We start from the raw sequence: 15,159 nt of genomic DNA, 5'->3' as shown, positions 1-15,159 counted from the left end.
AGAACATGTCAAAATGCTTCTAAAAATACCCTTTCAAAGAAGCTAGGAAACACTGCTATCTCAGCAATGTACAGTGGTGCCTCGCTAGACAGTTACCCCGCATGACAGTTTTTTCGCTAGACACTGACTTTTTGCGATCGCTATAGCGATTCGCAAAACAGTGATTCCTATGGGGGAATTTCGCTGGACAATGTTTGGTCCCTGCTTCGCAAACCGATTTTCACTAGACGACGATTTGCTTTTCACTAGACAATGATTTTGCTAGACAGCGATTTCAGTGGAACGGATTATCATCGCCTAGCGAGGCACCACTGTATCATGCATCGTTTCTACTCATTCTGTTAGTTTTGAAATGTGACTTTGTGATGTCCTTGTTCCTCATTGCAGGCAGAGATTAGAAATATTACACCTTTTTTTTCAAACTGCAACTCCCAGAATATATATAACATATACTGGCTGGGGTATTCTGGGAGTTGTAGTGCAACACACACACACCTTTCTCTGGCTGCAGGTAACATTACTTGTAATGCATTGACTTCCCGGCTCTGCTCCTTCTTGCTGTTGCCTGTCTGTTGAGCAGCCTTCTCCAGGCTAGTAGCCAGGACAAGAACTAGGAGGAAGAGCAACAGCTGGTGCCTCCTGGGACTGATAGGGCTGGGTCAGTACTGAAAGGGAGACAGAGTAAGTGGGATTAATGAATTCTGTCCAGCTGCTTATGCTGGTTCGGTGGTTGATTTTCTGTGGAAGAAAAAGTTTGGCATCTGCCGCCCTTCCTCATCCCTCGGCGCCCCACTTGCTGTAATGCTGCACAGCAGCTTCTGCTTCCCCAGTGGTCCCCTTCTGGGAAGCTACACGAGTTACTCCTCCTGATATCAGCTAAGCCACTGGTTCTTAACCTTGGGTTACTCAGGAGTTTTGGACTGCAACTCCCAGAAGCCTTCACCACCAGCTGTCCTGACTGGGGTTTCTGGGAGTTGCAGTTCAAAAGCATCCGGGTAACAAAGGTTAAGAACCACTGAGCTAAGCAATAGGGGAGAAAGGAGGACTCCGTGTTCTCCGGAGAAGGAGAACTCCAGCATGCCTCACTGGGGCTGACCAGGAAACAAAACAAACTTATGATTTAAGAATACTTAGAGATGTTTGCACTAAAACGGTATCAGTGCAATTCCAAAAGTTTGTTGCTGGCCTCATTAGCAATCACAATTCATCACACAGAACGAAATGAACCAGGCGGCAGGCAATTAGCATCTGCTGTGTGAACCTAATGGTTGCTGTTCATGGTGAGCAATGAGACACATACTAGTAAGCAGGGCATAATTTATCTTGGGCAAATTTTAAATGACTAGCCCAAGCCTGGGCTGGAAGAACAGACATTACCGATTCAGTTGCACATGCTGAGTCAGGGGCAAAGGAGCTTCATGATGGGAGTGAAGGAAAGAAAGGAATAAATGCTAGATTCAGCTGCTGGAGAGCTCAGTGGTTTAGGTATCTGGCTGTGGAGTCAGAAGCTGGGAGCTCAACTTTGTTCTCTTGACAAGGGCTGGACTTGATATTCGTAGGGTCTCTTCCAGTTCTGAAGTTCAGGGATGATGCTGAACTATAAAGGGATCAGCCAGTCTGATGGTATGTGGGCACTAGTAGGGCCCAATCATTTATCAGTGTGGGAGGCGATGTTTAACCAAGTCCTAGAGATCTAGTAAGAGGGAAACACTTGGGCTGAAGCCCCATTAATATGAAGGAGAATGTAGATGACTGCTGGGTTCACCAGATGCTCTGAACTATGTTTTCCCATTATCCTGTTGCCTACTGACTGGAGGACAATCATTATGTTGGCTGGGGTATTTTGGCAGTTATAGTCCAAAAAAGTAATGTTTCAGGCAGAGGCCAGAGAGAAGCCAATAGCAAACCCTACCCCCACCAGCAATCTCTGACTTGTGAAGTTTCATCAAAACATATGATTCTAGATACTTCTTAGAGAAGACGTCTGAACTGCTAACTTGGAGACAAGGTCTCAGAGCCAGCTTTGAGTTCACTGGTATAAAATAATGCCCTTCTCTCTATTTATCCTTCTATCTGGATGAAGATGATTACTGCAGAGGTGGGCAATCTTTTTTTCTGTCTATGGTCATAATCCCTTATCATTGGGGATTGCCTATCAGACTTTGGCAAGGCTAGAATCGGCAAGAGGCAAGGCTGGAATCAGCAGCAGTAGTCATGTCTCTCCCTGTCTTTTCTGCCTTCCTTTCCCCTCTTCCTCCTCTCAGATGGCTGGCTGCTGAGGAAGAGACAGCTCCCTCTTGCAATGACCTGATCTCATTATGGCTTATAGGTGTTACATGCCTCCTGCAAATTTGGGGTGGGGGGAGTCTTTCGTGGGAAAACATGCATTATTTTACTTTCTGTTTCTACCACCAGCCTCACACTTCGGTATTAAGTAATTGCGCCCAGGTAGATCAGAAAACATAAGAATATATTGATATCCACAATACTATTTTTAAAGAAAATATAAATATTAAGCAACAGTGCAAAAAAGTCACTATGAAAGATATGTATGATGATAAACTCATAAAATCTATGAGCAAATCATATAGTTTTGACCTAAACCTGAAAAGAATAGCGTCTGCAGAAAGATTTATCAGCATCTGTACATCATATAGGTCAGGAGGATCCGGTAGGTCAGGATCCAGATCCGGATCCCCAGGATCTGGTTTCTGATATTTGGTTCTGTTCCTGTTTAGTGGTCTCCTATGGTGAGTCATTAGAACTACCATGTGGGTCATCTTCCTGGGGCAGCAGTGAGCTGTTCAGTTTCTGGACAGGCCCTACCCTGCAAGGCTGGCCACTTGACCTTCTGAAGCCAGCAGAAAGTGCTGTGATGAAAGTCTTCCTGTTGGAGATGGAAGCAACATCACCTTTCTAGCTCCATTTCAATTGTGTCTGCTACCCCTCTGACTCCTGGCTTGCAGCAGCAGCTTAGTCTAGAAGGACAGGCATCATTAGGGGAGGGCAATTGCAAGCATGGATTGTGAGGGTCTTCCCCGTGTCCAGTTTCTGATATTCACAGTAAGATGCATGGAACTCTCCCATACTTTTGCTCCAAGGGGCTCCTTGGCTTAACCATTTTCCAAAACAACAGTGGCGTTTTTTTCTGACAGTGAACTGAATGGAAGAGTCTTGCTTATAATATTAACTTGAATTTGATTGATTTTTCAGACCCGGTAGTCGAATTGATTGGAGGCTGATGAGGCAGCAAGATTATATCAGAACATAGTGCTGTCCCACCACTGTTGTTGCCAAAAGATTCAACTGCCAGTCCATTTATTTATTGATTTGATTTTATTTTTACCCCGCCCCCCCCTAGATAGCGTCTACTCGGGGCGGCTAACAAATATCAAAAAATCATAAAATATAATAAAACATTTAGATTTCTGTTCATGATGCACCATCTTATTTTTTGCCTCAGGCAGCAAAAAGGCTTGGTTCAGCTCAGTTCTAGAGATTCTGCAGCAACAAGCTGAATCCAACAGTCAATCTGCACTAGAGGTTCTAGGGGCACATCTTGAAAAAGAAAAAAGATAGAATGAGGACTTATGTGGCGAATAGGGATGGTGTGAAGTAATGAAATTCTTCAGTTTTAACTACTGCAATGTGTTCAAAGTCACTGACCTGTCTCCCTTCAGTAGCTGCTCTAATGTAATAAGTAGAATAATGAAAAGCAGCTGGGTGAGCAATTTATTGCAGATGATATTTCAATGTACCATTTAAAAGCCAGGTATTGTTCATCAGCACCCATCAGTAGTTGCAATAATCTTTATTATTATTATTATTTTGCTTTAGAAAGAAAAATGAGTAAACAAATCATTCTTCCTAATTAAGGTTTGCAAACTGAGATGTCTACTTTACAAGCCCATGTTTTAATAATAGAAGCATTAGTTTGTGGTAATGATTAAACACTGCATAGATCAACATGGAAGATTTGCTAAATATTTAAATCAGTAGAAGGCAAGGATTTGTTTATTCAAGACTAGAAGTCGGTGTTACTAAAGAAAGATTTCAGTTAAGCATTCCTGTAGATCCCATCCCTTATCCATGGTAGTATGTAAAGACACTTGCCCTTGCTAATTTAAACAGAACTGTGCCTCTTAAATGACAAGATATGCCATTTTGCTGTGTCTTCAAAAAATGGCTGGATGCAAAGAAGATAGAATGATAATAATGTCAGAATTTGGGCCAGTTATTTTCACTGCATCAAAAGCATCTCTACATAAATATGGGCAACGTTTTATATATATGGGAGACACTGATTCAGTCTATAATAAACTCTTCATCTTTGATGGATGGATTGTGAAAGATGATCTTTTTGTTCATCATTGTAATCTTAATAAAGACCCGGGCTACTCCTTCTTATGTTCACCCTGCATGCCGAGAATTCTCAAAAGTGTACAGGCAAAAAAAAGGTGCTGGAGTTTAGATCTCAACGTGTCTGTGAAGAGGAACTCTTGGTTTTTTTCCTTTATCTGCTTATGGGATGGGTAAACGTGGCAGGCTGTATTTTTGCCAGACTCAGGAATGCCTGATTTTGGACATTTTTGTAAAGTAGGAATATAGGCACAATTTCAATTTCTTTTTTTTTCTTTTTTTTATGGCGGCAAGGGGACTTAGTAGTCACCACAAATGTCTCCAGTGGAAAACAAATACCAGGAGTGGAAACTTTATGAACCTTTAAAAAAATATCTTGCTTAATGGGAAATTTCAGGTGACCATCAACCTAATTCCAGTGTATGGTGACTCTCATCGAGTTTTCTAGATATAAAGCAGTCCGCGTAGTTTGTCTTCAGGTGATGCTCTGGAACAACTGTGCAACTTGCCCAAGACTGTGCAAGTGACAGGGCATGTAACGTCATCAGCCACATGTGCTTCTGCCAGATTTCCTCAGCTGCCTTATCTCCCAGGAGGCACACTGGGGATTCAAATCCCAAGCCCCTGGCAAGACAGCTCCAACCTACTGAGCTGTATCAGTTCTCAGTGATCTTGGAGCCACAAAAATGCTCATCCACATTGTTTACAGTCTTGTTTCCCTGAGATTTCTGTCCCAGGCAGTAGGTGCTGGAAGGTGGCAGCAAAGTATTGCAGGACAGACCTGTGTGTACCTTTTGACTTGTTATGTAGCCCTGAGCTAGCCTGAATCTTCTAGGTGCAGCAGAGAATACCTCCCATTAAAATTCAGCTGCTGATCTAGTCAGTTTTTGTATGCATGATGGATGCCGTCTTCTCCTTTTTCTCAAGCTGCAAAATGTCGTAGGCTCTCCGTTCCACCTATCCTCCCTACCTTCTAATTTCCACAAGGAGCAGAGATGGAAAGGAATCTTGTAGTATTTAATTGCCAAATGTGGAAAATTATGAAAGAGCAAATATCCGTTGATTGGCTTGTTCCTTGCTGCCTTGTCTAATGTGCAGTGCTCCTTTCTTTCAGATCGGAACGGACTGGGATGCTAAAGAGAGGATATTCCGGAATTTTGGTGGTCTCATTGGACCAATGGACGAGCCGATCGGCATGCAAAAATGGGGGAAAGGGCCTAATGTCACCGTTACCGTCATCTGGGTGGATCCCATAAATGTCATTGCTGCTACATATGACATTCTGATTGAATCCAGCGCAGAGTTTACACATTACAAGCCACCTCTGAATTTGCCCCTCCGGCCTGGTATCTGGACAGTGAAAATCCTGCATCACTGGGTGCCTGTGGCTGAAACAAAATTCCTCGTCTCTCCTCTGACCTTTTCCAACAGACAGGCAATCAGACAAGGTATGTTCCTTGGGGTTGGGGGCATCCTCAGCAGACCAAAAGAAATAGACTGGAATCTTCTGTTGTTGTTGTCGTTGTCGTTGTCGTCTTCATCATTTTCACTGGAGACAGGTTGGAGTGGTCACATTGGTCTATGTTCTGTGGATAGCTCTCATTAGCACAAGACAGCCAGGCTTTTTTAAAATATAGTTTTATTAATTAACATAAAAAATAAAACAAGAGCAACAACAAAAAGTCTATACATACACGTACTGTGCTCCCCTTCACCGGGACCAATGGAGATAGTCTGTTCCTTCCTTTTATGGAGCCCCATTCCCTTTCCAAAATACATTTACTGTTGCAAAGGTACACAATCTTTTGTTAATACAAAGTCAATAAATTCTCCGCATATATCCCCAGACTCATTCTTAATTTACATTCCTTTTCTTACTTTCATTTCATATGTAAATTTATTATTAATAGCTATATTCTACACTTCTTTATACCATTCATTTACTTGGGGATCGCACTTAATCTTCCAGTTATTTGTTATTATTAATTTTGCCACTGTTACTAAATTTATAATCAGTTCTTTCTGTATCAGCTTCCATTGTACCCTCTCAAATATCAGTAAAAGCACTATTTTTGGACATATTGTTAGATTTAAACTTAATGTTTCTCATATTTCTTTGAAAATCAACTTTATATATTCACATTTGCACCACATATGGAAGTAGGTCCCCACTTCTTGCTTAGATCTCCAACACTTTTTGGAGATTTTTTTATCCATATAATTCAATTTCACTGATGTTAAGTACCATCTCCAAACGAATTTATAAACAATTTTATTCTTACAGACATACATTTTACAATTCCATAATTTTGTCCACTTCTCAGTATATATTTCCTCTCCCAAATCTGTTTCCAAGTGTAGTATCTGTTCTTATCAGAGTACTGTGATTTTAAATGGCACAGTTATAAGCTAAGTGTAGTTCATGTTGTATCATTTGTATTAAATCTGCATCAGTTCTAAAGTTCTGGCAGCCAAATGGAGAAGTAGCTGGATAGCATTGCTTCAGAATAATTCAGAATAATTTTCATAATTTCAACTGCTTACTGAGCCAGCCTTAGATTTCTGTGGCTATCTTCCTAAAAGCTAAATAGAGGAGGCTAACATTAAATTGCAGAAGCTCCTCCAACTGTGTCCTACATTCTCAAAGGCTCTGAGTTTACTCTCCCAATTGCTTAAAGGCCCAGGCAGTCTGCCTGCTATCTTTTACCTGCCCTCTTTGCACACCAAGAGTGCATGGATATGCAGCTACTAGGATGCTTTAGTACATTCCAGCAGTTAGACTTTTTAATCATCATCATCATCATCTTAGAACTGTAGAGCTAGAAGGTATCAAGGAATTTCTTCCTGCACCATAACTCTTGCTTAGATTATTGTGATCAATAACTGTTAGACTTCTCACTGCTAGGTCAAGAGATGGATGATTCAATAGGTTTCCAGTCTGTATTGTGTGTGTGTGTGTGTGTGTGTGTGTGTGTGAGAGAGAGAGAGAGAGAGAGAGCCCTGTTCCATCTTTGTTCTGCTTTACTGTGTGGTGGGCATAGTTAGGTTTAATCTGCAGTCCAAAACTGTATTTAGTTTTTCTCCTAAAAATCATCTGTTTCTACACTTCCATCAAAAAATTCCATCCCTTTTGGGAAAGGCAAACAGAACAAGCCATATGATCCAGAACGAGTGAAGGAGTGGTTCTTCTGTATCTTGCAATTGTCATATATAATAAAACAAATACAACATAAAAACAAACATATTGGGACATTTTAAAATGTAGCCCAATATCCTGCTGGTACTTACACACATAGAGTTACAATTACAAAAGTTCCTATTTGGCAAATCATCACCACCATCAGAATGGGACAAGCACAAGACCGGCACCTCACCCAATAGCTTCTTCCGTTATAACTCTGGAAGTGGTAGATACTAAAAAGAAACTGAGCAGAGAGATTTATTTCAGAGGTGCTTTCTTAAATTACAGAGCTCACCCTGAAATAAAGCTGCCACAGGCCATCTGTTTTTGTGTTGTTTTTGCTTTCATTGTATATGCTGAAGAATACCAATACATCCATCTGTCTGAGAAGTGCTGCTTTGATACCACAATTCATTTTAGTCATGGCTATCCATCCACCGAAAGTTATTGTGATGCTGTTTCTAATTTCTAGCTTCTTTGTTGCTTGCTGGTTCTTTGCGCATGAATTCTGTGTACTTTCAACTTACACATATGTAGATACATATAGGCTAGGAAGAGGAGAACCATCATCACAGGGGAAATATTGATGGTCTTCCATAGCAGCCATCCCCAGCCTGGCTGTTTTAGACCTCAACTCCCGTCAGCCTCACCCAAGAAGGCAAGAGTTCGGAATGCTGGAGGTTATCAGCAGAATATCTGAAGAGCACAAGTTTGGGGAAAGCTAGCTTCCTACTGAGGTTAGTCCAAGGATGGGCAACCTGTGACCCTTTAAGAAGTGCAGTTGAAGCCAATGGAAAAGTCGGTTCTGGCAACCTTCTAACTCTTCTCTATAGTGGACTAGTCTAGCCAGTATCTCCTGCTGTACACCAGCCAAGATCTTCTGCATACCTATCATGATCAGCATTTTGAAATTTTTTGGGGGGGAGGCTAAGTCCAATTGTTACTCTCAGCTAGAGTAAAATTCAGTTATCAGAATTCTATTCCTATTTACATAATTTACATATCGGTGGCTAATTGAGAAGGTGCTGAGATACATCTCAGTTACATATCTGGTCATGTGTCTCATTGAAGAGGCAAGATGCACCCCAGCATCTCATCAGTTGGCTGAAATTACCTGAAGCAAATTATGCAAATTTTATGCAAACATCAGTAGGCTTCAAGGCAATAAATCTACTCTGACTGGGACTAGCTACAGGGGTACCTTGATTTACAAACTTAATCCGTTTTGGAACGACATTCATACGTCGAAAAGTTCGTAAGTTGAAGTACCATTTTCCATTGAAATGTATGGGAACGGAATTAATCCGTTCCAGCATTTCAAAAAATTACCTTCGGAGATCTCAAAGGGCTTTCCACCCGACATCAGAGGAAGCCCTTTGAGAGCTCAGAAGGCAAAAAGGCAAGGAGAATGGGCTAGAAATTCAAATTTGAGACCTCCGAAGGCGACGAACAGCTCCATTTGGAAAAATGGCATTGACTTGCGAACAGAGCCTCAACCTCATTCGTAGGTCGAGGCTCCGTTCGCAAGGCGATGCCATTTTTTGCCAACGGAGCCATTTGTAAATCAAAAAGTTCATATGTAGGAACATTTGTAAGTCGAGGGTTGACTGTATTGGATTCAGGTCTGAGCTACAACTCACAAGCTGCCCCCTCAAGCAGCAGCCAGGGCCATGCTGGATGTGGATGGTACCTTCTGAGAATGGTAGTTACCTGTCACAGGCTTTCATCATGAGCCTGTCCTGCTTTGACTCCAGCCCAGTAGATGAGACCCAGAAGAACCTGTCAGTATCCATGTTATGCTTGGCATCTTCCAGGCTTTACATTGAACTTCAAATCACGTAGCAGTGAGAGGTTTGAATAACCCCACTGCCTCTCCCCCAGCATTCATGGGTATCTAGACAGCACTGTCATTTCAAGAGGCACAGCGGGTTGAAACAACCTGCAGTCAAGAGAAGTTTAGAAAGTTGTGCTCAGCCTAGACCTTGGAGGTTTGCCCATTCCCTCTTCCAAGACCCAATATTATGTTCATTACCTGAAACTTATCATTATAAAGTTTCTTTTTAGGTTTCATTCATTTTAGCATTTGCCACTTTGTCACCTCTTTTTTCTTCCTCAATTATTTCAACTTATTTCTAGTGCCAGATAAATGCTGTGAAACTGACAGAAAAATTGAAGCTGTGAAAGGAACCGTTTGTGTTATATTTTTGTGAACAATGCAAAGACTGGGGGGGGGGGTAAAAAGTCCTGTTTCTAAACTTAAGGAGCAGCATAATAAAACCTGCCTTTAGAGAAGAAAAGTAAAAGAAATGAAGTAAAAGGGGGAAGGTGGGCTGCTTTTCATAATCTTTCTTAGCAACACTGAAATGTTTCCCCAGGGCCTATGGCAGTCAAGGGCCTGGATAAATCTGCTGGTCTTATTCACTTTCAGCAATTTCCAGATTTTTTTTAAGCAACATTGAAAAGTTCCTTTTCTTCACCTGGATTTTTTTAAAGAGATTGTCTTTAAAAAAGGACAAGCATCTATTCTGAATAAGGCTGTGCCAGGCAGGGAACCTTCTTCTCTGTTGCAGTCAACCTCATCTACCTTAGTGCTATTGGCAAATCCAGAGCTTGCACCACAAATCGCAGAACTGTCCCAGTCAACTTGACAACTGGCTGTAACTTTTCCAAGTTCTAGTTCAAATCCAGAGGAGAATCTGACTGTGGACTGACTTCACTTCATTTATTTCCGTCCCACCTTTCTCCCAATAAAGAGACACAAGGTGGTGTACAACAACTAAAAAAACATTTATTTTATCTCTCTAACATATCTCTCTAACACAGACCAAAACAATCCTCATGATCTTATGTCAAGAAGATTTTTAAATGTATCGTTTGCCAAGCAAAAATGTGTTGTCAAGATCGACATCCCTAGATAAACGCCTAATGCCAAATGTATGCACAAGTTAGGCAAACTACAATGTGAAGTCCCAGATTATGCGGGAGTTCTGTTTTTTTAAGCTCTCTTTCTTTTGAGTAATGCTGTAGGGCCTTTTGAAATGGTTGTAGCTTAGGGCCTCAGCATGTCTTCATAAAACAGCACTGGTGATGTGGCATGAATTGCAGGCACTGGTATGTCATTCCTGGCCCGAATATGATGTGGCTTTCCAAGCCAAGGAGGTCTTCCTTGAATGGGGACATTTTCTCCTAGAAGCGGTTGTGTATCTTGGCTGAGCTCAGCAAGGCTCCTCCTCGCATCCAGTCTCCTTTTTCAAGAACAGAACTGGAGGAGGGGGAACTGGCTGTGGAGAAATGCATCCACTCTTCCAATTTTCACACCTGTGTCAATTTCAGGCAGAAACTACAGCATGACTGTTTCCACAACGCTGAAGTTAAGACAGGCAGGATTGAGCTGCTGATGGTGTGGTCATTCGTGCAATACTTTTGATATTTATAGAAATGGTTTCCTACCTTGATTGTGTGTTACATTTCACATCTGTTTTCTGCCATTCTTGTGTAAAAAAAAAGATGAAAACCGGCAGCACTGTGGTTTCCTCAGTGCTTACATCCTGTGCAGAGCCTAATTCACACTGCAAATAACTTTAATACACAGTAATTTTCCCATGTTTTGATCCTAACACAGCAGTTGCCATTTGCAGTAAGGTCTGGTGTCCATAAGGTTGGGCCAAGACTGATGACAGTAACTCCTTGGGTATTTCAGATATCTGTCCTAGAAACACCTTTTCAATAATGTTCAGATCCAGCTCTCCAAATATCACCTGGGTGGCTCAATCTGTCATTTTACTCTATTGACAGACTGTCTTCTCCTCCTCCTCCTGAATATTGTGGGTCATCACTGCAGACACAAATGCAGAATTACTACCAGCAATACAGTGTTTTGGCCAATTCTGGTTAATGAACAAGTTCTCTCCATGTAGGTCATGGCAATCCACCCACCCCATCCACTGGATGGAAAGGGAACTGCTGTTCCCTTGCTTATTTTCCCCTTCCCTCCCTTATCCTTTTTCTTTTTGAACCATAGTTTCTATGCTTGTAGACAGAAGCTTTTGTATCTTTGGGTACAGTGTTTAGAAAATTCTAGGTACTTTGGTAATAGTAGTAGTAGAAAAACATAAACATAAATGCCTTTAAATACTACAAATACTGTTATTCCTTATTCTATTACCAGTAATATTATCAGTAATAACAGGAGGGACAACTAAAATGGTATAATATGAATAGCAATTAAAAAGCAATTTCAAGGCTATGGAGAACACAACTGAAACAACGAAATAATGTTTACCTCAGTTTAAGCTTTGGCCGTGTTTTCTTTTATTTCAGAAGAGGCTGTGAGGTTGCATGGTGGACCACCAAAGAATGCCTACATGGAGCAGAGTTTCCAAGGCTTGAATCCAGTTTTGAACATCCCCATCAATGCTGCACAGGTGGAGCAGGCCAAAAGGACAGCAGCCCTCACTGGCACCAAGTTGGAGAGCTGGGTGGACAATCTGGTTGGGAGCGTCTGGTCCGCTGTCGATATCTGCAGTACAGGCTCGTCCTCTTGCCCAGTAATCCAGGCCTGTAGCCAAACTTCATGGAGTTCTCTCAGCCCAGACCCAAAGTCTGAACTGGGTCCTGTTAAACCCGATGGCCGTTTGAGGTAGCAGCCGGTTTGCCGTTCGTTGGTTTTAAAAGGGAATCAAACTTTTCGTGATCTTGTGACCTGTGCAAGGTGGATGTCTGTCTGCACTTCAGAATGTAAATTATTTTCAATGGGTTTAGCTTTCATTCTTTTTTTTTACGAAAAAGCTAAAAATTAGTTTTAATTAAGATCAAAAGTAGGGATGGAATTAGAAAAATGAGCTGTTACAATGTTTTTAGATGGGAGGGATGGGAAGGAGGAAACTGATTTTAAACCATGTGTGCTTGTAGCACAGAGATAACCTCACAGATTTCAAAACCTTTATCTGAACTATTCGCTATTCTATTTCATACACACAAACGCCACAACTGTTTTCACAAAAGGATTGGCTTTTTTGAAAGGAAGAACAAAATGGCTACCATTCTTGAGTGCTGAAATTTGCTATTACTTTCCAAAACATTCTATTAAAAAGATTCGCAAAAGCATTGTTACCACTACCCCAGCCAAGAAAAAAAAACTGTTTTTCTCCCCTTTTAAAAGCATTCATGCTTAAAAAATAGTAATGCTTTTAAGTGTTCCCTCCATTCACTAATATGTACAGGGGTTCAATCTTTGGGCTTTCTGATTATGAAAGAATTGTACAACCACAGCCCAGGTGTTGCAGAAAATCCTCACACCACAAACCTTAGGTGGAAAATAGTTTAAACTGTAACACAGGAGGGCAGAATGGGACAGAGGAACTCTTCCACATCCATATTTTTCTCCTTGGAGCTGTCCTTTTTAAAGTGACCTTGAATGTGGAAAGTGAAGGTAGGGGACAGATGTCAGGGGAAGAGTCCTACAGGGCAATACTTAGCATTCAAACGATGGGAGGAGGATCCCCTTGTTATCTGTGATAACCTTCCTCTTCCAGAATAGAATTATAGCTCAGTGTTAAAACCAAAGGTCCTACACGGGTCCCTCACATAAGCAAGTTGAAAGGATCAGACAGAGCATTCTAGAGGTACTTTGCCCGTCCACATAGGGCAACACAGGGCTAGAGGGGATCAGCTCTGGCAATTTTATAATGCAGCTTTCCTGCACTAAATTTTTTAAGGGATGGTTGGTGGAAATTTGGGGGGGGGGGAGGGCTTGACACAATATCTTGTAGAATTAAAAATTTTCTCTCTTACCTGCCCTCCCCACTATTTGAGAAAAGCCAGTGTTGCACTTCCACCCCATTATTTAATAATTAATCCAGACATATCCTAACATAGGATATAACGACACAATGAGAAAATACAATTTGATCACATCGGGTTTCCCCGGGTAACTCACTGTAGCCGTCTAGATGACAGTTTGTTCAGGTCTGAGGCAGGCAGCTCAGCTTTCAAAGAGCTCCAATAGCAGAAGGTGTCTTAACAAAGTGCTAATTGGCCATTTTGACCGTTCTCACACCTTTTTACAGTTATTCTCCCAAATGCCCTAGTGATAACTGCTGCTGAGTTGAAATCATTTTTTGTTTTGTTTTTTGTTTTTTAATGCAGTCAGAGCAGATGTCAATCCTGTTGGAACAAATTTAAGCCACCCTGGTGGCTGAACAAAAAGAGAGGATTCCCCACTCAAAAGAGTCAATTCCACAACAGTCTTCCTTGCATTGCGCTTTACGTCATGTATTCACTGTGTTTTAATTCAAATTAATCTGTTCCCAGTCTTATGCACCTTGTGAGGTAAATAGCCAATGTAGTCACCCCCACAGACATACAAACCCACCACAAGTTTAGCCCTATGATGTGCAGTGGCAAATTTTGACATTTCGAGTCAGTGACCCACTGGTCTCCCATGTTTAGAAGTAGCTCCTTTGCAAGAGGGAGAACTGTAGTATTCTTGAGTTAGGAATAAGGAAACTGGTCAAGTTTTATTTCTTCATCCACTTGAAATGTGTGAGTTTCGATAAATTCAGATTTTCAAAAATGAATTGAAATGAAATTCTCATCTCTATCTACAATATGTTTGTGTATTTGATGTCTCACATTTTAGCAGATTTGAGTCCTCATTTACATTCTGGCTCCATCACACATGGTTGTGATCTAAGCTGCAAGATATATGAAAAAGCTTAGATTCCATTAATATAAAAATTGAATTTTCGTGGCTTTTTTGCTCTCTTATGCAGATTCATTTCTAGTTAAACCCTTCGGCATAACTTGTACAAATTGCATTCGTGTTCATACATATAAATTTTTTTTCTTTGAGCTTTTAGTTCAAATTCCTTGCGTCTTGATGGACCTCCAGCACTCAAAGAAACTTTGTCAGCTCTGTTGTTATCTCTTCCAAAGGTTACAAAATGACCAGTTGAGTTAATAAAATAAGATTTCTCTTCCCTCCTTCCCATGTCAAACTTTTCAGCGCTCTTAATGAGCAGCCAGCTTGTGCATTTCGAAATAACCAGGTGACAAGAAATGGTTGAATTCCCTTTTAAAAATGACTGCTGCCATGGTGGTGACGATAAACCCCAAGATCCTGATGGCTTGCTAATGTGTTTTCTCACCATCCTGTTTGGTTTTAAGCTATTCCAGTTTGCTTTGGACTTTGGAAATTGCAGTGTCAGCTGTGCTGGCATGAAAGCAGAGTATTAATAAGGTTTGGCTGACACAAAAGAGGCTGCATAGGAGGAAAACATTAGGTATTTATTTGTGTTTTAGTCAATGACTAATTAGTAGGTGCTGCTTGTGCAGCTTGAAGATTATCTTATCTTACTAACTAAAGCTGCCTTTATTAAGAAAAGGCCTTTTCTCTTTAAAGAAAAAAAACCTTTCTCCCTTTGCTTTTTTTTCCTCCTTTCTTGAATTCCACTCTTACAAGAATTCTGAATATGGGGAGTTGGGGGGCGGGGGAATTACTGAAACATTGCCTCCCAACCTTGGGTCCCAAAATGTTATTGTACTACCACCACTCCCATCCAGTATGGCCAGCGGTTGAGAGTGATGGGAGTTGGTGTCCAGCAAGATCAGGTTCTCAC

General features: G+C 41.2%; 1 protein-coding gene across 3 annotated transcripts in view; it reads left to right on the top strand.

The window, feature by feature from the left end:
• The window catches only part of XYLT1 (xylosyltransferase 1), a 257,453-nt gene extending 242,933 nt beyond the window's left edge, over positions 1 to 14,520 (top strand). For all 3 annotated transcript variants that reach the window (XM_020802967.3, XM_078381244.1, XM_078381245.1), the window contains 2 exons: positions 5,474 to 5,807; positions 11,861 to 14,520. In XM_020802967.3, the coding sequence (XP_020658626.3) occupies positions 5,474 to 5,807; positions 11,861 to 12,183 (657 nt within the window). In that variant the 3' untranslated portion in view covers positions 12,184 to 14,520. The remainder of the gene's footprint in view (positions 1 to 5,473; positions 5,808 to 11,860) is intronic.
• The last annotated feature ends 639 nt before the right edge of the window (positions 14,521 to 15,159 follow it).

The sequence above is a fragment of the Pogona vitticeps genome, chromosome 13 (assembly GCF_051106095.1).
Source record: "Pogona vitticeps strain Pit_001003342236 chromosome 13, PviZW2.1, whole genome shotgun sequence".
Taxonomy (NCBI): Eukaryota; Metazoa; Chordata; class Lepidosauria; order Squamata; family Agamidae; genus Pogona; species Pogona vitticeps.
The sequence above is the reverse complement of the archived record's forward strand: the minus strand, read 5'-3'. Positions and strand labels throughout refer to the sequence as shown.